Genomic DNA, 23,064 nt, shown 5'->3' with positions numbered 1-23,064 from the left:
AAATCCATTATGTCATTATATATTTAATTTCTGGGTAATTCAAATAAAATACTTAAAAATATATGCATTATTAACATTAATCTGAATTTATAATATCCTGATATTCGTTGTCATGCTAAGAGTACAGTCCCAACTGTGATGCAGGGGCAGGGACATGCTCAATACACGAGGGATCTGTTTTTCCAGAACTTCAGGCAACTACTGTAACCAATTACAACGCTCTGCTGAAATCACTGTGTTCATATATCAAGGTCTCCACCCAGTTGAGCGGCTTGAGTTACGAATCTGAAGTGGTGGATGCCAGAGGTGACAGTGTCTGTGTGACAGTAGCCAGTGCGGCACGTTATCTCACTCACGTGCTGTGTAGGTGTCGATGAAGGGGACGAGGTTAATATGACTCTTGAAAAAATAACTGCATTCCTTTAATTAACCTACAAGGCATTGCAGTGCAGTCAGCGCAGACTTCAAGGGCCGTAGAATAATCCAGCCTGCTCATGAATAATAATGTTGTTTGGGTGAAGTTTAAATGCAAGTGAGGAGGAAACTAAGTATTTCCATCCTGTCAGAAAAGAATGCCGGTGAGTGTGAGCGTAATTACCAAGTTTCAAGACAGTGGAGCTCTGGTAACTAAAGGAGACGCATGTATTGTCTGCAGCAGTACAATGTGTTGCATTGCCAGAAACTATAGAAGGCTATTAATGTTTGCTTTCCTGAGTGTATAATGATATTTGAACACACGCCTCAGTTCTTTGTCTCAGATACGATTATGTTATGACACCCCTTTTGTGGAGGACTGTGCCAGCTGTTTCATGTGGGACAGGATGCAGTAAAACAAACTTCCTGAATCTGATTTTAATAGGAAAGAGGAGGATAATTTCCTGTGCATTTCTGTTTCCTTGTTGTTAAAACTACATTTAACTTGTAGTCCTTATATAGCCTCTCTGGTGGTGTTGATCATATGGTGAACATGTTCTCAACCTGCCTGAACAAGTTGCTGATATTTTCGGTAGTATGGCAACTAAAATTACCACTACTGCACAGCTGACTGTTTTGTGCTCACAGCGCTTTACGAGGCATTATTAGCAAGTTATACAGTCTGTCAATCTGTGCATGTACAATATGTGACGTCATTTAAATGGTGTGTGTCAACCTTATGTTTTAGACTAAGATGCAAGTTTGCATTGACGTCAAATGCAACAGCAACGTGTGTTTGTGTGTATATATACTCCTTCAATTCAGCTTTTCCTCTCCAACAGAGACTTCCTTCCACGGGGGTCAGGAATTGTCACTCGCAGACCTTTAATCCTCCAGCTGCTTAGCGCTAACACAGGTAAAGGAACACATACTAGTCATTCCTGCAGCCTGTGCAGTGTCTTTCTTAAACTGCCACCAGGTGGCAGTATGATATTTTACAATGGCTGAGCCCAATCTGGTGCTGGCTCAGAACTGTTAGGAGGCCCTAGATTGTGTATTTTTTGTCCCTCTTGATTCTGCTGTAGAGAAGCAAGGTAGCAGGACATATAACATTTTTATTATCTGAAAATCAACCTGAATTGGCTTTTAGAAACTTGCAGGAGAAGTACAATTAAATGGCTTTTATATATCTTGCTGTATCATACTGTGCCCTGTTAGCCTGACTCACACAAACCTTGGATGAACTGGGCGGGTTTTTATATTCCAAAACAAATCAAAAATTATGATCAGTATAGTGGCTGTTTTAACATGTACAAAGTCCAAGGCTACGTAGTCTGCAAGGTAGTCTACACGGTATCCCATTTTTGACTTGTGTTCAGTTGTTTTTCATTAAGACCAAAAGTATTCACACAAGGCAGAGAAAAACGTGAACGAGGTTTGTTTTAGATTACAAAAGCAGCAGATAAAATCGTTCTTAATTTACATCTCACAGGTCCACCACCGACTTGATGTCCTATTCCCATATATTCTCACATATGACACATCGTTACACACTATAACACTGCATAACATGGTCAAAAACTTTATGCGAGTCACGCCTTTGCAGACTTCAAATCATTTTCCAAGCACCATGTCATACCAATCTTTTTTGACATGTGCACTAATAAAGTCTTGACTAATAAACCTTGTGATGGGCCAACCTCCCACTGATTTATTTTTTTCTTGAATAGTGTAGTGAATATGAGAGATAAAATCTGACAGAGTGGATGTTTAACAGAGTTAACAGAAAGTTACGTATCTTTTTAATTTCACAGCAGTCGTAGTGAGACGCCATTTGAGTTTTCAAAGTTGTAAAGACTTCTCTTAATGCTAATCACAATAATAGTTTTGATCTAGAAGAGCTACAGAGTTGACCTTTTGTGGTTGAGACACACATGATAGCGATATTACTTAATTAATCTATCAAAAAATAGAAAGTTTACCAATGGGTGAGCAGCATTCCTGGCTTTTTTGAAACCAGGAAGTGAGACTTGAGACTAAATTCTGTTTTTCTATAAATCTAACGAAGCTGACAGAAATCTTTGACACATCTTTAAAGCCAAAAATATTTCACCCAAAAAAACCTTTTTAACCTTTTTAAAATAAAGATGATTATAGCAGTACATTGTTGCACTGATGTTCTCAGTAGTTTTAGATTTTGAAGGCTTTTAACGCATTCTTAATTGTTTGAAGTTGTGAATTCTTGTCTGAGTCTTTTTTGGCACAGGGCAAGTTTAGAGGTTAAAAATGGAAGCAGATCAAAAAACATTTATAAATCATATTTATTTATATATATGAATCCTTTAAAAAATAATGTTTCACTCCAGAAACCAAATCAATGTGTTGATAAACTATAATTCTAAAGGTTTTTTTTTTTTTTTGGTTTTTTTTGTAGGACATGATTTGTCCCAATCTCAAGAATGGGTCAAATAATATCAGAACCTATATAATATGTCACACCACCACAGACATTTTTACCAAATGTGAATATGTGGTTAAGCAGCTCTTACAATCACAATATGAATCTATCATTGTTTAACTGACATCTTTCCCCCTGCTCATTGTGTCTTTCCAGAGTACGGTGAATTTTTCCACTGTAAAGGAAAGAAGTTCACAGACTTTACCGAGATCTGCAAAGAGATCGAGGCCGAGACACGCAGAGTCACAGGATCCAATAAAGGAATCTCTCCTGTCCCCATCAGCCTACGGATTTATTCACCACACGGTAACACAATGTGTATTTCTTGCAACGCGACGAATCCATTCAAGTTTATTTCTCCAACATATGATATGAATGACCTGTGCGTGTGTTTGCAGTGCTGAACCTGACTCTTGTGGACCTGCCTGGCATCACCAAGGTGCCTGTAGGCGACCAGCCGGCAGACATAGAGTACCAGATACGAGACATGATCATGCAGTTCATCTGTAAGGAAAACTGTCTCATCCTCGCTGTCACACCAGCCAACACTGACCTCGCCAACTCTGATGCACTAAAACTGGCCAAAGATGTTGACCCACAGGGTAAGTCACCTGTGTGTGTGGGCGGACTTGTAACGTGTCATTATGACCTGAGAATAAGGCTCTACACACTCATGTCTTTATGGGAGTTAATTATAATTACAATGAAAATATTTATGTCCAAAAGGTTGAATTGGTTGTTGTGTATCATTCATACTTCCACAGGTTTTGAAATCCTTTCAGCCAATAGAATTTCCTCTGTTTTTCATCTTCCTTTCAGGCCAGCGCACAATTGGTGTGATCACTAAGCTGGATCTGATGGATGAAGGAACAGATGCCCGGCAGATATTAGAGAACAGGTTGCTTCCACTACGCAGAGGTGTGCTGCTTGTGTTTTTGAGCATGTTGTGTGTATGTGTGTGTGTTGAGTCACCTAGCTATAATGTAGTCACACTAACTACACTCAGATGAGGCCCTTTGGAGAGGACTGACATGACTGATATCAGTGCAGCTCTCATTCCCTTTGTTTTCTCTTTTTCTCCATCTAACTCTTTTTTTCTGTCTCCTTTGTTCACTATTGTTATGTTTATTCACGTGCAGTATCTCTCCTTGTATGTTATTATGTTGTATGTATGTATGTATAAAAGGGATAGACAGAGATGGTAATAGTGGCTAGTAAAAGTGTATGTGTGTGTGTTTTTTGTGTGTAAGAGCGTGAGAGGAAGGAAAAAAGGCAAGGCAGGGAGTGACTGTGATCGTGTACAGACTGAGTAAAGCACCACCAGGTGCTGGCTCCTTCATGCTTCTCCTACAGTGCTAATGCATTAGCCATGGAAGCCCATTGAAATAGCTGTCCTAGTAGCAGCATAGAGTTGAAACATTAGATATGGAGCCTGGTACAATTACATCTATTACTGTACTAAATAGGGGATTTGGCCCGCTTTATACCACATGCTCTGCTGTTGAACAAACATGTTCATTTCCTGCTCGTACGCTAAAGTCTTAATGGAACAAATGGCGGTCTGGGAGGAGTTCCCAAGGACATGTCAGAAAATGCAAGTTGAATCTGTCTAACATCAGAGTCTGGATTGTTCCCTCTTAGTATTGCACATTGTCTTCCTTACACTGATCACATGCTCTTCATTTCCCTTCTCATTTCCTCCATAGGTTACATAGGGGTGGTGAACCGCAGTCAGAAGGACATTGATGGGAAGAAGGATATTAAGGCAGCGCTGCTTGCAGAGAAGAACTTCTTCCTGTCCCATCCAGCCTACAAACACATGGCTGAAAACATGGGCACCCCATATTTACAAAGAACACTTAACCAGGTTTGGTTACACACACACACACACACTCTCACACACACACCTACACCTACTTACATCATAAAATTTGTATCGTATTTATATCGTAGCGAGGCAGTAACTTATAAAAGGAACATTTAATTGAAGCCGTTTTTCAACCACACTCGTGCCATAGAACCACAGCAACACACACCTCAAAGATTTTCAGATGTGTTTAAATTCCTGAACTGTACTGTACAAACGGTGAAAATGAGCTATATGGTTTATGGAATAAGTAACTCGGGACGGCACTCTGTCAGAAGACTCCACTTGCAAATATCCGCATGGGACTGAGCTCGAAATGCGAAGCGCTGTCAATCACAAAGGGGTTCAGCCTTTTAAACACTTCCTCCAATCATCATGCAGACACCGAGCGTCCTCTCCCGCCTACCACTCCATTAGGTCCCGGGGAAGCTGAGCCTCCCTGGAAGTGATTTTGTCGCATTTATCCAATGAGCGTCTCGCTTTGCTGCATGAAAAAAACCTGCTCAGCGCTGTCTCATAGGAATGCTTGGAGGCTCCGCGTCCACCGTGCTGACATGAGAATGTATGACAGGGAGGTTGCGTTTGAAAACTGGTGATAAACAACTGACGTTTGAACATCAGAGTCATGATGTTAAACGCATCCTAGCGCACGTTTAATGCAATGTAAATGCTTATTTTAATGTAAATTCAATAGTGCATATTTGACCATTTCTTCTAATGCAATGTAAATGCTTATTTTAATGTAAATTCAATAGTGCATATTTGACCATTTCTTCTAATGCAATGTAAATGCTTATTTTAATGTAAATTCAATAGTGCATATTTGACCATTTCTTCTATGAAATTTTAGGGGAAGTTCAGGCTCCCTTGTTGTCTCAGAGCAATCGCCCCTGCCACACACACACACACACACACACTCCTGATTCCCCACCAAATCAGCAAACTTTTTGTTGCTGCCGTCTCCAGAGCCATTCTCCCCTCTGTCACCAGTCTGTTCAATGTCTGCCCGGTTAGCACAAGCTAACACAGCAGCAGCTAACATCCAACATTGAGCCCCAACAAACTCTCACCGACACCGAAACAGCTGGACTCTGTTGTTTAACCTGTTAATAACCATTTGGTAATGTTAGCTGTGTGATGCTAACAGTTAGCGCTGTCACTGTGTGTGTGCAGCCAGGCAAACTCTCACAACTGTCCCTGGCATAGAGCTCACATCCCTGCAGCCTCTACAACCCATACAGTCTGTGGTGTAGTAAGTCGAGCATGGTATATTTGACAGTTAGCAGTTCAGCATGCCAAGATGCCACCAAAACTTTTGAAAGTATGGCTACACCATTCACATTATGGTTATCAAAAGAAGAACTCTATTGGTACTGGTATCACTTTAAGGTGCTGATATTGGTACTGGTATTGTAATTTTTTAAACAAAACCCATCCCTAATTATTACTGATAATGTTTGTTTGCAGCAACTGACGAACCACATCCGGGACACTCTGCCAGCCTTCCGGAGTCACCTGCAGAGCCAGCTTCTAGCCTTGAACAAAGAGGCTGAAGAGTACAGACAGTATAGTCCTGACGACCCTGCACGCAGGACCAAGATAATGCTACAGTCAGTCGATCTTTGTGGATGTGTTCATGTGTATACCCATTTATTGTCTTTTAAATTGTCTATATTTCAGTGTTTCCTCTGGTGTGTTCCAGGTCAGTTCAGCGCCTGGCTGTCGACTTTGAGAAGCTGATCGAGGGCTCAGGCGATAAAGTAGACACCGTGAATCTGTCAGGAGGAGCTAGGATCAACCGAATCTTTCATGAGCGCTTCCCCTATGAACTGGTCAAGGTGTGTGTGTGCTATTCTGAGTATGATTCTTGTTTTTCTTTTCAGTAGTTTTGTGAATATGAATTGTACATTAATAACTGTGATGTTAAACTGTAATACTTCTCAGCCAAGTGCTTAATAAGTGTAATTTGTTTGTCTTCAGATTGAGTCAGATGAGAGCAAGCTGCGGCGGGAGATCAACTACGCCATCAGAAACATCCATGGTGTCAGGTGTGGTATCGAGCTCTGAACAAATGCAAAGTCTCAAAAGCTGTTACATCATGTACAATATTCTGTTACGGTATTTTCTTGTTGGCTGCAGTCAATCTACATTTTTTTCTCACTTCTCTTCATCTGCCTCTCTTTCTACAGGACAGGTCTGTTCACGCCTGACATGGCCTTTGAAGCCATAGTGAAGAAACAGATGTCGAGGCTAAAGGGGCCGTGTATTCAGTTTGTTGAAATGGTCAGCCAAGAGCTCATCAACACTGTGAGCCAGTGTATCAGCGAGGTATAAATATGTGTGTGTCATATTCTTGTGCCATGCGCTGTATGTTTCAGGTGTCCGTCTGTCTTATATTTAACTTCTGGTCTGTTTTCTCTCAATAGCTGAGTTCTTTTCCCAAACTACAAAATGAGACAGAGAGAATTGTAACCACTGAGATACGAGAGCAAGAGAGTAAATGCAGGGATCAGGTCATTCACACACAGCTGGACATCACATTCACAAATCAGTTGCATATAACTCTGCTGGATTATTAAGTTTGGTGTGTTTCTCTAGTTAAAGTATGTCTTCTCTGTTCAGGTTTTGTTGCTCATTGACATCCAGCTCGCCTACATAAATACCAAACATGAAGATTTCATCGGCTTCACTAAGTGAGTAACTTCCTCAGTTTAAAACTATAAAGTCAACAACAGATTCTTACCTGCTTAGACAGTAAATATCATGAGCTCTCCCTCTCTCTTCTCAGTGCCCAGCAGACATACAACCAAAGCAATAAGAAGACTGTTGCAGGGACGGCAGGAAATCATGTAAGACTTTCTATATTATATATTTATAAGGGGTTAAGAGTGGATCATACAGCAGGGAAATGCATTTTACAGTATTTTTAACCATGCTAAAGGGCATTTGATATGGTGATGGCATCCTACAGACTCAGCTGGCCAGTGCTCGAGTGAAAAATCTCAAACACTGTTTAATAATTTGCCATAAAATTGAGTAAAAACTCATGTGACGCCTCGGGAAGATGCATCAGAATGACTGATCTACAGAAGTGCCACCAGCAACAATACACCAAAATCTCATACCAGAAATAATCTTGCTTTAGCCCCACCACTCTTACACCAAAAATTAGAAAAACAAAGCTGGCTATACACTCCTCTTGTTTACCCTCCTTTTTGTTCAGAATCATCTTGATCACTTTTAAGCAAACCAAACGTAAGTGTACATTTGTGCATGACAGTGTGCTCCTCTTGAATTATGACATTTATTTAAGTGCCAACGGTTCTCTGCAAGCAGCGTTTGAGTGCATGGTTTAATATCATTTTTTCTATCCATCTTATTTTTAAAAAAAAAAATCAGTAATGTCACCATCCCATCCCATGTGTTGTGCATCAATCTGCATCAATCAGAATTCATAGCTACAGATAAATAAATGTGATTTTTCGGGTTCAATCAGTTGATCTTGGCGTCTCTTAGGAATGCAGTCACGCCGAAATGAGGCACTTTTTTGTGTCGATCTAACATAATATTTATGTGACACATATGAAAGCAGGAATAATTAAAAACATGATCCCACGATTGTGTTTAGTCAGGAAACTTGATGTCTGATGATGAGATTTGTTGATCAGCAGTTCACTTTAACCACATCTTAATAAATAAAAAAGTGTTGTCAGCTATTCACACAACCTCTCATGTTGCCTTCATTGTAGTAAACTGTTAAATAATCAATAGCAGTGTCATCCTAATAAGACAACAACATAGTATTCCCCTTAATATAACTAGAACATTAACTCCATCTTAATTTTGCTCCCTCATCTCCTGTTTTTTCTCCAGGGTGTGGCCCCTCCTTCAAGACTAATAGTAGGAGACCAGTCTCTTAAAGCTCGCTCACTTACTGCTGCCTCCGCTGGAAATATTTGTGTGCAGGATAAAGCTGAAGGGCATGCTTTTTGTCGCTTTGTTAATCATGTGTTTCATCATCTGTAACTGATACACTGCCGATGTTGAAAACGCTTCCCCTCTTACAGTTATAGTAGCAGTGTTCTCTCTCTGCCTCTTGTGATTTCTACCATGTGCAGATTTTAATATTTCCATAGCAAGATGTCTATTTAATTTCTTGGTATCTTTGTGTCATCTCATACTTTCTTTTCCCTTCTTCATCACACAGACTTCCAGTCTCTCTTTTATCTCCAAATGTGTTTCTTTACTTTTTGTGTTTACCTGTGCATCTAGTCTCCTCTTTGACCACTTACGTCCGCTGGTGTTCGGTAAAATGTATTGGTGACTGGGCCATGGCTGCATAATCTATGTTGTATATGTTGTATGTGTGACTAGTTTCTGACATTAACTCTTCTTTTCATCAGCGAGAGTCCACTCTCAGTGTGTGACCTGCTTTGCACACCTTCATATGAGTTATACCTTGCTGTCTAATTTTCCATGAAATGCTCTTGTGATGGTCCGTTCAGTCCTGCGGTCTGATCCTTACCCTTGACTGTTGTGCAGGTCATACGCAAGGGCTGGCTGACCATCAGCAACATCGGCATCATGAAAGGTGGAGCCAAGGAGTACTGGTTTATCCTCAGCGCAGAGAGCCTGTCCTGGTTCAAGGATGATGAGGTGATGCACTCACGCTCACACTCACACTCACACTCACACTAGTGAAGTCGAAACGCAGCAGTGCACTTTTTGTTAACACAAGTTTATTAACACGTATCTCAGCTTGAAACAACATCTTAATTGGGAGGTTGAGATAATGAAGTGGAAGGGGAAATCCCTTATCTGTTGACGTTGATTAAGATATAGTCGTCACAGTTTGAGTCAAGCCCCTGCAGTTTCGTTAAAGCAAATGGAAGAGCCCTCTGTTCTGATGTCAGTGGGGCTGCCATCTGTCTGCCTGTCTGTGCCTGCTGTACAGGAGCAGAAGGTCTGCACAGCAAGTGTAGACAGGCAGACACACCACAACAGTCTTATCCTGTCACAGTTGATGTCATGGGAAGAAGGAAGGGCAGAGTGCAGGAAGTGAGGTCAGAAGAGGGGAACACATCGCAGCATTTGTACATGGATATAAACAAGAACCTGTAAACACTCACAGCTGGATGAAAACACTCTAGACAATGTTGTTGTGGATGAAATTGAGTTGTGTATTGTTTGACAGACATAATTGAGCAGTTAGCAGAAACAGTATGTAGAATGTTTCTACAAATTGTTCTCGGTGACCGCGCTAAAATGACTCGAGGGCCGTGTTGTGGACAAAATTAAACACACAGTCCCTGTCTTTAAGGAGGCTTTGTGGCATGTGACACTATTAGAAGCATACCTAAAGGAGCATCTTCCACTCTGTCCAGCCAACCGTTTTCTTTGCTTTTCTCTCCTGCCACCTGGACCTGCTAGTGAGCCCCTCCATTTCCCCCATTCATTCCTCTGACGCCCCCTCCTCCCCATTCGTCCCGCTCTCCGCTCACTCTTCCCCTTACTCCCCCTTTTCTTCCTCTTCTGGGAGTTCAGGCATTTGGAGCGGCTCACTCTGACACAGCTGGAGCTGCCCCAAGCCAAACTGAGACACATACACACACACACACACACACACACACACACACATGCATGCACAAACACACACAGTGGACAAGCTTGTATATACAGTATACAGTACACATGTGGAGTCTGATGTAAACAAACTGGCATGCAAATAGTGGAGAAAAATATACACTCACTCAGACAGACACACGGTCAATTTTCAGATAAACACTGGACCTCTTGAACACAGTGTTCCCAGACACAGCCCGAGGCATGCATATTGTACACACACAGTGTTATAGGTTTCTTCTCGCTGTCATCTCCTTAGAATCAAATCAACTCACACACACACACACACACACACAGACTTGGCACATCTGCGACACATAAAACAAAGACAGGCAAGCGAATATCTGTTGACCACATTAGAGCAACAAACTTAGGTTGTCACGATGACACATGCATGTCTCACTGAGCTAAATATGAAAATCTAAACCTGTGATAAATTTTGGTTCAGTTGGAATAGTCAGCGTTTAATCCTTGCACCTCCTGGCTACATTGGAAGGTTTATCTGCTGTGTTTTGGAAGGCCTGAGTGCAAAAGCAGTCACCCATATTATCACAGGAGATCAGATCTACTGGCTTCACACACACGTACACACACTCACACGCGCCAGACTTCTGCTTCTTCTCTCTTGCAGTTCCCGCTCACTCTCTCCCCGCCCACACTACCTTCCACAGACGTTTATTTTTCTTCGAATACTGCCTCCCCCACCCCCCCACCCCTTTTTATTTTCTCTTTCTTTACCTCTGTTGCCTTTTCCTCCTTTCTCCCCCTCTCTCTGTCTGTCTCTCTTTTTTCTCTCTCTGTCTCCCCCTCTTTCTCTCTCTCCCCCTCTCTGTGGTTGGCAGTCTCCCTGGGACTGTGCACATTCCTGGCTGGAAAATCTGAAGCTTTGTCCAAACACCAGCTTCCAAGATCTGCCCAGAGAAATCCCACATGGCTGTTTCTACACTGCAGACCTCCCCCTTTTGACTCCCCCCCCCCTTCTCTCAACTCCTCCACAGTCTCTCTCACAAGTACCCCTCTCACCCCTTTCAACCTCCCCTCTCTCCATCCCTGTCGATTGCTTTTATACACTCCGATGTTTTTTTTTTAACATCTGTAAGGCCGTACTGTACATCTCCTTTCTGCGTACCTAAACAGTTGTACCCTCACACTGACCTCTCACTCAGAGTGCAGCATAATAGTTCAGAGTTTAATCTCCACAGCACACTGAACAGACATACATTCCTTCACCCCTCGACTGCCAGGCCTCCACCGGGCAGCCTGAAGAAAAACAGACGGCTCATGCATATACACTTAATCTACACGCTCCCCTCTGTGTGTGTGTGTGTGTGTGTGTGTGTGTGAGGCCTGTTCCATATCTCAAATCCATTAGTGCAGAGGAAGAGGAGACACAGCTTCAGACACAGCAGCTCTGATGTATGATACTTCACGACCACCCCGGCACCACTGGGAGTATGACACATGCATATACAAAACAGTGCCGTGATGTCTGTGAACACAGGAGTTATCATACTGCCACACAGATGCACATGCAGAAACTCAAATTACCCAATGAGTGGCACAGAAATCAGTTAGTTCAGAGTGCGCTACAGTGAATGTGTGTGAAAGAAGCACAATTAATTAGCTGCTTTACAGCTGTCCTGCGTTAATCGTCGGTAAAACAACAGTGAGACAAGTTATAGCTTCTCTTGCTTAAATGCAATGCATGTTAACATCTCTGCCTTGTATGTAGACATCACTAGCTCTTAAAAAAGACGCTTAACTCAGGTTGGCAAATTCTACAAAATGGATGTCGTTATGCTTGAATTAAGGTAGAGTTAATAGCTGCATTTTGAAGCTGTGAAAGCTGGTGATAGTGAATGCACATTTAAAGGCATTTGCACAGGTTCAAGCAAGAAACATCAGAGAATATCAGACTCTAGATTTGCCTCAGCGCAGAGTACATGCAGGTTTTTCACGTTGTCCTTGAGTCTTGCAGCTGAAGCACTTCCTTGCACAGTCTAACCAATGTGCAGACTACTGTACACCAGTAAGATCCTGAACAGGTAGTCTGAACACTGGGATGACGGAGCAGGACCCTTTCTCGCGCTCTCTTCGGCCTCGCCTTTTCCCGCTCTGGCTTTTTTTGCTAGCAGTCCTGCCAGTGGCGGAGTGGATTCGGAAAAAGATTTCCTCTGTTATTCTTTTCTTTCTTATCCTGTGTCGGTGCTGGCAGGGTCGCAAGGTGAGGGGTCTCGCACACACCAGACATCCACTCCTACGGGTGTCCCTCCTCCGGAGATGTGAGTGTATCGCGAGTCGAGCGTCCGCAGGGCTGTGTCCCGGCGTAGTATCCAGTCTTGACGTGGCACATTCACTCATTCAGCTAGGGATCTGCCTGCTCACTCGGGGAAGGCGTAAGGAAATACAGGGAGTGAGAGAACGAGGGAGAGTTAGGGAGGAACTTAGCAGCCATATATGGGTTGATGTGACCCATGGGGAATCAACTTTGGAGTGGTCTGCAGTTTCTCCCCACTTCTCCTGCACGCTCTCTCCTGCTCTCTATGTTCCTCAACTCTTCCTCTTCTACTCTAGCAAAAATCACCTCCCTCAATCCCTCTATCCACCTCTATCCCTCCTCTTCCTCTCTTCATCATCTCTACTTTCTATTTCTACCCCATCAGAGCACCCTATACTCTCTCCAGTCTCCTCCCCCTCCGTCCAAAGCGATCCCAGATGTTGCTGTACGTGCGCCAATCCCGTTCTGTCATTTTTTTTTCAGCCTCTGTTACAGGAAGTGGGCCCCTTTGGAAAAAAGGAAAGAGGAACGAAGGAAGAGAGTCGTAGGGTTCAGGGGAGCACTGAGAGAGGGAAGACCAAAATGTACTACCAGCACACTCGCATCTCATACAGCATGTGTGCACGTTCTTAAATCCAGGCGCGCACACGTACATCCAAGCATAGACAATTTTTAGCACTTCCTCTTTTGTATGCATGCTTTAGTTGCCTCCTCTTTGGGAGTCATCTTTATATTTCATATTTTCACTTTCTTTACGTCATCCATGGCTGTTCCTCTAACCAAGCTCTCTGGAAGCCCCCTTCTCAGAGGTTAGAAAGCCAGAGCAGGCCGGAGAGGAGAGATGAGGGGGAAGGGCTTCACTTTAGGAGAAATGTTGTGTTAGAGCTTGAGTCTGAGTAATGACTTTCACATGTGGGCCCGGCCTCTTTCCCTCTTTTTTTTTTGTACTCGTTCTCTCTTTCCCTCCCTCCCTGCTTCAGTTCTCTGTACCCTGCCTCCATGCTGTCTGGTTCTCCTCACGCTGGCCGCTCCACTCCTCCAACTGTTCTCTGTCATTCATAAGTCCCTGTGGTGATGACAGACTATAGACTTATGGTGTCCCCCTCTCTCTCCCCCCTCCCACTGTCTCTCTTTCACTAGTTAGTGGGTTGTTAATGTGAGTCAGTCTGACAGGCAGACACATCATCCCGTATGAACTCAGGTGCTCTGCTAGCACAGTGTTCCACATCTCCTGTTCTCCTCGCCTTCTGACACTTTTCCCTCTGCAGTTCAAGTTTCTTGGCTTCGCTCTTTCTCGCTGAAAAATATTTATTACCAGACATACAACTATTTTAGCAAAAGCCCCCAACTGAACTGTCTTCAGTCTCTGTTGTTTTTTGCTATCAACACCTGTGCTACCTCTCTGTGATGTCATATTTTACGCCGCATACCTCTGTCAAACTTTATCTCTTCGTATTCTGTCTTTTCCAGGAGAAGGAGAAGAAGTACATGCTTCCCCTGGACAACCTAAAGCTCAGAGACGTGGAGAAGGGCTTCATGTCCAGCAAATTTGTCTTTGCTATCTTCAACACAGAGTTAAGGTTTGTTTGTGTGTGGCTGGAGGTCTGTGCGTGCGCGTGAGTCAGAAAAGGGAGTTCTGTTCTTGTCACCTGCTCGCTGAGGTTTTAGTGATATTTTACGAGGGTGGACATGTCAGAGGAGGAAAGGGAGGAGATGTCAGAGCGGCGTTTTGCCCTTCCTTTGACCTCTTCCATTCAACTTTGCCACCGGAACAGAAAGGATATCCAGTGGGTACTGCAGCGGGTGGAGTGTTTTTTGCCTCCAAGTGTATGCCAGGCTGTTGAGGGTAGGGCTGGGTTTGCTAGGTTTATGTGTGTGAAACAGATTGAGAAAGACAGAGAGACAAAGAAAGAGCGTTAGAGAAGGAGAGAGAGAGAGAGAGAGAGTGTTTAGGAGCTGGAGCCGACCCAAAGCCTGGCTGATTGTACCAGAGCATGTGGGCTTTGTTTATAATTCTGTGCTATGCTGCATTCGGACACACAAACTGGATTTGTGTGTGCATATATGTGTGTGTGTGTGTGTGTGTGTGTGTGTGCCTTTGCCAATATGTGTGTGTGTATAGACCACAGCATACCGACGGCAGGCTCATTAAGCAGCTAATCAAAGCCAGAGAGCTTGGATCAGAGATGAGGCTGCTCTTGTTTGGAAAGAATTGCTCGACTCACCACAAAAAGGAGGGAGAAAGAAGAATTGGAAGGGCTGAGAGGAGAAAGAAAGCGGGAGAGAGAGTATCAGAGCCATCGGCCAGGAATGTGTCAAAGTCTGTCCTATGGCGCCCCCCCCTCCTTCCTGCGCCCTCACTCTCTCTGTTTCTCTTTCTGTATTTGCGTGCGTGCGTGTCTGTGTGTGTGTGGCAGACATTGCAGTGGTTTTGTCCCTGTCTGACAGTAATCAAAAACCTCAGGAAACTCTTCAAATCTAAAGCAGTCAAGGATCTGGGCAGAAATTCCTCAAGATGAGTGAAAAAACTCACACTGACTATGAGCTGAGGAGAGGATAGCAAGAGGGGACGGGAGAAAAAAAAATGTCGAAGTGAGTGATAAGTCAGCGCAGAGAACAATTTTAATGTGTGCTCGCCAGTGTATACGAATGTTAGCGTCCTGATCTTAGTGTAATAGCACTGTAGTATTGTCATCGTTGGCCTGGCTCCCCGTCCGTTAGCCACCACGCCCTGACTTATTAGCCTCACCCATCCTAGCCCAGCCATAAGCTCACAAACTGACTGCCTATTTCGTGATCTTTCTGCATCGCTCGCTGTTTGCCGTAGTCTTTCTCCTTTTCTTTTTTTAATTTCTGTTGTCTCTCTCATTCTCACACGCACACAAAGGTTTCACATATTTGAGGTTAATTGCTATGTGTTCTGAATGTGAGAAGGGAACAACAAAAGGAGGAAAGAAACAACCGAGTGATTAAAGAAAAATGTTTAACAGATGGGCCACAGCCTGCTCCAGATCCTTTGCTTGTTTCTTACTTTGCTGTGCTGCCTCCGCAGCCAAAGCACAGAGAGGTTATGATGGTGTGAAGAGGGAAGTGAGAGGAGAGATGGAGGGGAAAGAGGAACAGGGGAATGAATAACAGGGAGAAAATAGATGATGGAGATAAGGGGTTAAGTTGCAGTTAGGGAGGTCAAGCGCAGATGTTGAAACGGTTTCATTTTGTCTGTCTGTAGCTGTGCGTATGTGTGTATCTGCCTAATATCAAGTGCTTGTGTATTTCTCTGTGCCCTTAACATTTATCCGTGAATCATTCTCTTTTTACATTTTTTTGGAAAGGGTTGTACCACATTTTGGAAAGACTTTTAAACCCTTTTTTCAAAGTGTGGTTCACGACAGATCGGTGACTCTGGAGGGGCCCTTTTACACACACCTAACGACCTGTGTTACCCCTTTATCAGGTCATTTACACAAGATGTGGGAATAGGACAGAGGTCATCCAATGTGCCAATTAAAGGTCCAGGATTTAGGGAGATATATGGGCAGAAATGGAATATAATATAATAAGTATGGTTTCTTTAGTTTATAATCACCTGAAAATAAGAATCATTGTGTTTTTGTAACCTTAGAATAAGCTGTTAATATCTACATAAGGAGCCACGGAGTCTGCCATGTTGCACTGCCAATGTTTCTACAGTAGCCCAGAATGGACAAACCAAACACTAGCTCTAAATAGGGCCAATTATGTTTTTGCGTCAGCCACTGTAGTTCGCCATCCCTCCCAAGACGAGCCGAACAGTGTCAGAAAAACACAAATTTTTACTGGCAGATAATTTGGCTTCCAATAAAAACCTCCCGAACAATGTACACTGCAAGAATCCTAACCAGGAGTTCACGATTGGCACACGAGAGACGCTTTGGCTGGTTGCAATCTGCAGTACTCATCGCTAGACGCCCCTAAATCCTGCGCACTGCTCCTTTAAATAGGTGACTGTTGTTTACACGCTGTACACTAGACAAGGCTGTCACAGTTCTGTTAATATTTTTTATAAAATGGAGCATGGAAGCTCCGGCAAATAGGGCTGAACAATTATTTTGACTGATATCGTAATTGTGATATTTATAGTGATATTAGAGGGAATGATCATTTTCATTTTCATTGGAAACATTAAAATGATTATGGTATGAATTTAGCAGGGATCAATGCCAAACAAAAGTGTTTGTAGAATATGATGTGTGAGGCCAGGAAATCTCCACAGTATTTAATTTTAGATAGTATTTTGACACACATTTCACCTTTAAGAAATACTGCGCCAGTAGGCCTTATTGTGATTTTGATTAACTGTTGAGCCTTACTGTCAAATAATTAATAAAATGCAGTTTTATTTTACATTTCATTGATAGCATTTTGCTGCACGGGTCCACACTTAAAGCTATTGTTGGTGACTTTTAGGAAAACTGAAACTGTCACTGAGCAAATGATTTCAAACTAAAATAAGATTCTGAATATATCTGAGGCAAGAAATAGGCAATGCAGCAACAGAATCTTGACTCATATTTGATCAGCGCTGCCGAGTTTGACAGTTTGACCACACGAACAATGATTGACAGCTGTGTAAGAGGCTCCTTGGCTCTGATTGGTTGCGTTTGTGAATCCATCAGAGGCAGTAGGAGGGGAGGAGGGACATGACTTTATTCACATACTGTCTCATGACACAAAGTTATTTTTATCAAATTTACCAACTGTAGCTTTGCTTATTATTTTTATGCAAACACCAGAAATAGTACTTGAAAACTTAACACACAAAATCATGTCGAGCCAATTTGAAGATGTTGGAGAGACATGAGTTTTTCCCTCATCGGTAGGATACTGACTAATACTGAAACCAAGACAACAGCTTATTGTGTTGTTTACTCATAAGGAATGCTTTTAATGAGTTCACATGATGCACACAAAGGAAACCTTGTTCCAATAACATTTGACTTGTGTACAAAGTAGGTCAAGAGCTGAAGAGGGGGTATTAAGAAACACCAAAATCATCCGTGTGATTTTTTTCTTCTTCTCTGACGTCTTTAAAGCACACAACACACTAACTGATAATAGGCGATTGGCTTCATCTCAGAAGTAACAGCTCACAGGATACGTGATAAACTGATTGATACAGCATGTGTGTGAGTCTGACAATGTTTGCTGACTTTTTTTTTTTTTTAGTATTACTAGAGAGTACTTTCCTCTCTTCCCACAAGACGTAGAGGAACAGTTGTTTTGTTTCCACTGGAAGTGAACGTGGTAAGAAAGAGGAGTCGGTGGATAGCTATAAATGACTGAAAACATTACTGCTCAGCTGAAATTATCCCACGCATTGTGACGGGAACTCTGGCTACATCACCTACACAGAGTTCTCAAGAGAAACCATTAATAACATGTCTGTACTAAAAGGTCAGGGTTCCTATTTTGGACAGTGCTTGTCATATGAGATCATTAAGAAACTTGTATGCAAGTGTCACAACCTATGGAGGATTTTGGGATGCATTAGAACTCGGTGTGTTTATTTAATGTATGTATGGTTGTGTGTTTATAACATCTGTATTGTGAAGTGTTATCACTGTAGTGGTTTTTGGAGATGTCTGACAATATCTCACTGAATTGCAGGAATGTGTACAAGGACTACAAATGCCTGGAGTTGGCCTGTGACTCTCAGGAGGAGCTGGACAGCTGGAAGGCTTCTCTGCTGCAGGCCGGAGTCTACCCCGAGAGAGTCACCGTTAGTACTCTGACCCCTAATTCAACCTAATTAAACCCAACCCTGACCTTAGCTGTGGGGAGCTGCACCTGTCTGCACCTTACCTTTTGTGTTGTACGCACTCACAGGCTTTGCTAACCTGAAACCCCGGCCATAACCCCGAACCCCTCTCTCCTTGTTCCCCCTTCTCTTCCCTTGCCAAAGCAGAAAAGCAAGTCCCCCACCCCTTCCATCTCGCTCTGTCGTTGGCTCTTCAGCACAGCATTCTTGGCCCATGATGTCACTACAACATGTGTGTATGTGTGTGTGTTCTAGTCTGTTTCTAATCAGCAGTTCCTCGTCCCTCATCCCACTCCCCCTTTTCTTTCTTCTGCCCATTCCTCCTTACCTCCCTCTCTTGTGTTCCCTCTGTTCTGCTCTCCCTGTTCCTATTACAGTGGCTTTATACTTCTTCTTGTCGCAAGCATAGAGTAGATAAGGAGATATGGAAATACACGTAAGACTGATCTTAATTGCTTCACACATCTGTATTAAAATGTAATCACCAGCTGTGCTACCCCAGCGGTCACTGCTGCACATTACACAAATACATCCTTGGCTTAAACCACAGGGACAATCTGTACAGTGTATGTTGCACACACGTCCAACTCCATCTTGTCTGTCTGTCACCCAGGTGGACGGCCAGGGAAACGGAGCTCCAGAGAACTTCACTGACCCCCAGCTGGAGCGTCAGGTGGAAACTATTCGTAACCTGGTCGAATCCTACATGAGCATCATCTATAAGACCATCAAGGACTTAATGCCAAAGACTGTTATGCACCTCATGATCAACAACGTAAGATATCCAGACCACGGGCCTCATTCCAGAAAGTTCCTAATTCTAAAATCAGATCTTAGGATGATATTTTTTGAAACAGTTTTGGTTTAACAGAAACACGTTTTCTAACTGTATTCAGGAGAAAAAGTTACCTTTTCTTAGGATAGCAAGATTCAAGAATTTTATTGTCATTATGCAAGCATGAAAAAAATTGCATACGTGTCATCCTCAAATTGTGCTTACTGTTAAAGAAATACTTCACACATATTTACATATAGAAAAAAATGCACAAATGTAAATATTCAGTAATAAAATCTAACAAACATATGTACAAAATATAATAAATATAAGTAAGTATAAGTAAGTCCAATGAACTGCCACAGCTTTTGGGGAAAAAGCAGTTTTTCAGTCTCTTTGTGCGTTGGATTTATCTGAGGCTCCTGCCTGATGGGAGGAGCTTAAACAGATGGTGTCCAGGGTGTGTAATGTCTTTGATGAATTAAGTTACCACAAACCCACCCTAACTTAGGGATTTACCAAGTTAGGAATCCTAAGTTATGATGGCATAAACCCTGCCTTATGTTCAAAGTAGGCCAAAATTGGCAGCAGCTCTGTTGTTAGCTCTGTATGGCACTGACAGTGAAGATAGGGAACAACCTGAACACAGAAAGAGATGGGGTTTCCTCTCCTCCGCCGACACAATTAGTGCCTCTAAATCTTTGTTGCTGAAACTGAACACCTGTCTATTTTTTTCCATAATAGCAAGCTAGCTATTGATATAAAGGCTTGTCCATTTCGATTAGCCTACGGGTACGATCTAATCAAAGATACAAACAGTCTCGTCAAGCCTACGTTCTGAACATAGATCATAGATACAGGCATGACAGGACAGGTGCCAATTAAAGAATCAAATTTACAGTTATAGTCTGGATTTACTGAGATGAAATTGAAGATCTAAGATAGGACAGAACACAGCCACGAGTTTTGGAATTAACTTCTGTCATAGGAAGATTTTAGAGGATTTTTTTCTGTCATTAAAACGAATTATGAAGTATTTTAGCGATGGAAAGATGGAAAGGTGCAAATACTTTTGAAATTGGTGCTACATGACCAGAGAAAAAAGAGGAAAATTGCTGTTGCATTCATTTTTGCTCAAGAGTTAAAAACTACAACTAGCTAAAGGCACTGTGCCACAGCAGACCAAGAAACGCTTGCAAGCTTGGTGTTTTGACACAGAAAACAATCTCGAATTACAGTTAATCAGTAAGCTGAGAAATAGGCAATGCAGTAACATAATCTTGGTTCATATTTGATCAGCATTGCCTTGTTTTATTGTTTGATCTCAGTTTTTTCAGTCTCCACTTTTACAATACTGTAACACTCATATTAAGTCCAAACAGTGCACTAAAATATGCTTCCGAAGGCATTTCAGGCGATAAATAAGCAATACAGTAACAGAGTCCTGGTTTGTATTTGATCAGCACTGCCTAGTTTGACAGTTTGATCAGAGTTGGGTTGAGTTTGAGAGAGAGAGACGGGTGGGTCTCTCTAGATCCAATTCTGTACTCTCACTCTCTGTACTCTCAAAAATGCGGAAGTACAATCTGTAGCTCGAGCAGGAGCCAGTGAAAATCCGCTGGATGCCGCAATTTGAGCTGGGAGATGAGCTTGCAGATCTGGTTGCTGGTAAGATGGAGAGAGGTTTAGCAGTTAATTTACACGTACTACCCAAATTGTTACAATACAAAGCTGTTTGAAAATCTGCAAAATATACCAGTGTGTAAAATTTAGGGGGATCTAGTGGCCTCTAGCGGTGAAGATTGCAGATTGCAACCAGCTGAAACTTCTCCTGGTTAGAATTCCTTCAGTGTCCATTGTTCAGGAGGTTTTTAGTGGAGGCTGAATTATCTACAGAGGTCTCTTCCTCTCTAAAACAAACAGGCCAAGTGATTAATGCTGGTACAAACAATGAATAAAGCAGTTTCACGTTATAAACCAGTGTTGCTTCAACGCTGCTTATCATAGAGGGACTGGTGTCTACGGTGGCCGACACAAAAACACAAATGTTCTTTCTAGAGCCAGTGTTTGAATTGTTTACTCTGGGCTGCTGCTGTAAACATGGCGGTGCAACATGGCAGACTCTATGGATGAGGACCTACTCTCCATGTAGATATAAACGGTTCACTCTATGGAAAAAACATATATAACAACATAACGTTATATTCCATATCTGCCATTATATCCACCGAAATCCTACACATTGGACCTTTAAGTTAAAATAGGATTTGCAATTAGAATATTTTTCTGTAATAAGCCCCCTAACTCCTCCTCCTTTTTTTTCTTTCCATTTCTGTCTTTCGTCTGTTACCAACCAAAAGCTCCTTGTCTTTGTTTGGCATTAATCGTCTTCATAGCTTGGCTATTAGAATCTGTACTTCTTTGTCTACCATACGAGCATTTGCCATTTGAGACACAATTTGAACTTATTTCAATGGCTTGAAAAAGAAACAAGAGACCATAGAAAGAAAAAAGATTTTCACCACCTCATGAAGAATTTCGATCCATAATCCCAAATCAGGGTAAAATATCACTTTACAAAGTCTAACATTTTGACTTGTCACAGCTGTTTATAATCTCTCTCCGTAGGTGAAGGAGTTCATTAGCTCTGAGCTCCTGGCGCAGCTCTACGCTCTGGGAGAATGCTCTGCGCTGATGGATGAGTCACCGGAGCAGCAGCGGCACCGGGAGGAGGTGCTCCGCCAGCACGCTGCCCTGAAGGAGGCGCTCAATGTCATTGGAAAGTTCTCTACCTCCACCTGCACTACTCCTCTGCCTCCACCTGTAGACTCCTCCTGGATACAGCCCCCCAGGTACAGACATACACACACAGTTAAACTACAGCGATACATGGATGCTACTTATATCTTTCACTGAAGGTTCTCTTCTCCACCCAGCCCGACACTCCCCAAAAAGTCACCGACCAGTGGCAGGCCAACAGTTCGTGGCCATGCCCCATCTGCCCCTCGGGTGCCCACTCACAATGCTTCCCCGAGCACTGACGGCCTTCATCAGCTCGCTCGCCAACACCACCGTGCTCCACCTAGTGTACCAAGGTGACGCTGAAACCACACAATTAAAGCCTGAAATCTGACCTGTTACATTACTATGACCTCCAGTCTGTCACTCAAACACTGCACTGGCATATACACACACTCACATACACACCATCAAGCCTTGCGCTGCAGAGACACAGGGGCAGAGGGAGTTGTTATTTGAGCTGGGTGGGGGTCTGCTGGAAAATGTGTTTCTCATATTCTCTTTCCCATCAGCCTCAGTAGACAGGACTTCTCTCTGTGCAGCTTTCTACTGGAGCCAGAGACAACAGGCTGAGCGCTCTGTCAAGTTTTCATCTTTCTCTCTCTGTCCTTCATCCCCCCCTTTTCCCTTCTCTCTCCTAGCATGCATTTGTTTTATTGCCCTCCCCAGTTTCCCTCATGCAATAACCGTTATTTTTCCTTTTTCCCCCCTTCTTCTTTCTCTTGTACATTTCTTCACTTCTCCTCTTTCACTGGTTCCTCCCCTGCTTTTGGCCTGTCTCTCCTTTTTCTCTCTGCCTCATTTCCTCTGTGCTCTCCAATGGTTCTTTAGGTTCTTTCCCGCATAGTCTTTCCTTTCCTGAGTCTTTCCATCCAACCTTATGCCTCTTTTCCTTACTCAGTCTCTCTCCCCTATAGATATACAGTACGTGAGGCATGAGCTTACTTCTTCAAGTCAGGTTTTTTCCCCATCTTTATTCAAATCACGGAAAAGTCTATTAACAGTACAGATCATTAATTAAGTCACAATTAAAAAATTGGCATTATGGGAAATT

General features: G+C 42.7%; 1 protein-coding gene across 2 annotated transcripts in view; it reads left to right on the top strand.

Annotated features, from left to right (window-relative positions):
- Window positions 1–23,064, top strand: part of dnm3a (dynamin 3a) — a 28,494-nt gene that overhangs the window by 1,572 nt on the left and 3,858 nt on the right. Inside the window, exons 2-20 of one of the 2 annotated variants that reach the window (XM_050055480.1) lie at window positions 1,257–1,330; window positions 3,029–3,178; window positions 3,271–3,474; window positions 3,692–3,790; window positions 4,579–4,739; window positions 6,207–6,349; window positions 6,442–6,577; window positions 6,720–6,787; window positions 6,929–7,067; window positions 7,166–7,252; window positions 7,362–7,432; window positions 7,528–7,588; window positions 8,613–8,639; window positions 9,282–9,395; window positions 14,110–14,219; window positions 18,286–18,397; window positions 19,050–19,211; window positions 21,840–22,063; window positions 22,148–22,306. In XM_050055480.1, the coding sequence (XP_049911437.1) occupies window positions 1,257–1,330; window positions 3,029–3,178; window positions 3,271–3,474; window positions 3,692–3,790; window positions 4,579–4,739; window positions 6,207–6,349; window positions 6,442–6,577; window positions 6,720–6,787; window positions 6,929–7,067; window positions 7,166–7,252; window positions 7,362–7,432; window positions 7,528–7,588; window positions 8,613–8,639; window positions 9,282–9,395; window positions 14,110–14,219; window positions 18,286–18,397; window positions 19,050–19,211; window positions 21,840–22,063; window positions 22,148–22,306 (2,301 nt within the window). The remainder of the gene's footprint in view (window positions 1–1,256; window positions 1,331–3,028; window positions 3,179–3,270; window positions 3,475–3,691; window positions 3,791–4,578; window positions 4,740–6,206; window positions 6,350–6,441; window positions 6,578–6,719; window positions 6,788–6,928; window positions 7,068–7,165; window positions 7,253–7,361; window positions 7,433–7,527; window positions 7,589–8,612; window positions 8,640–9,281; window positions 9,396–14,109; window positions 14,220–18,285; window positions 18,398–19,049; window positions 19,212–21,839; window positions 22,064–22,147; window positions 22,307–23,064) is intronic. The other variant, XM_050055482.1, reaches the window with a different exon arrangement.

The sequence above is a fragment of the Epinephelus moara genome, chromosome 10 (genome assembly GCF_006386435.1).
Source record: "Epinephelus moara isolate mb chromosome 10, YSFRI_EMoa_1.0, whole genome shotgun sequence".
Taxonomy (NCBI): domain Eukaryota; kingdom Metazoa; phylum Chordata; class Actinopteri; order Perciformes; family Serranidae; genus Epinephelus; species Epinephelus moara.
Note: the sequence above shows the minus strand (reverse complement) of the source record. Positions and strands in the feature narration are given on the sequence as shown.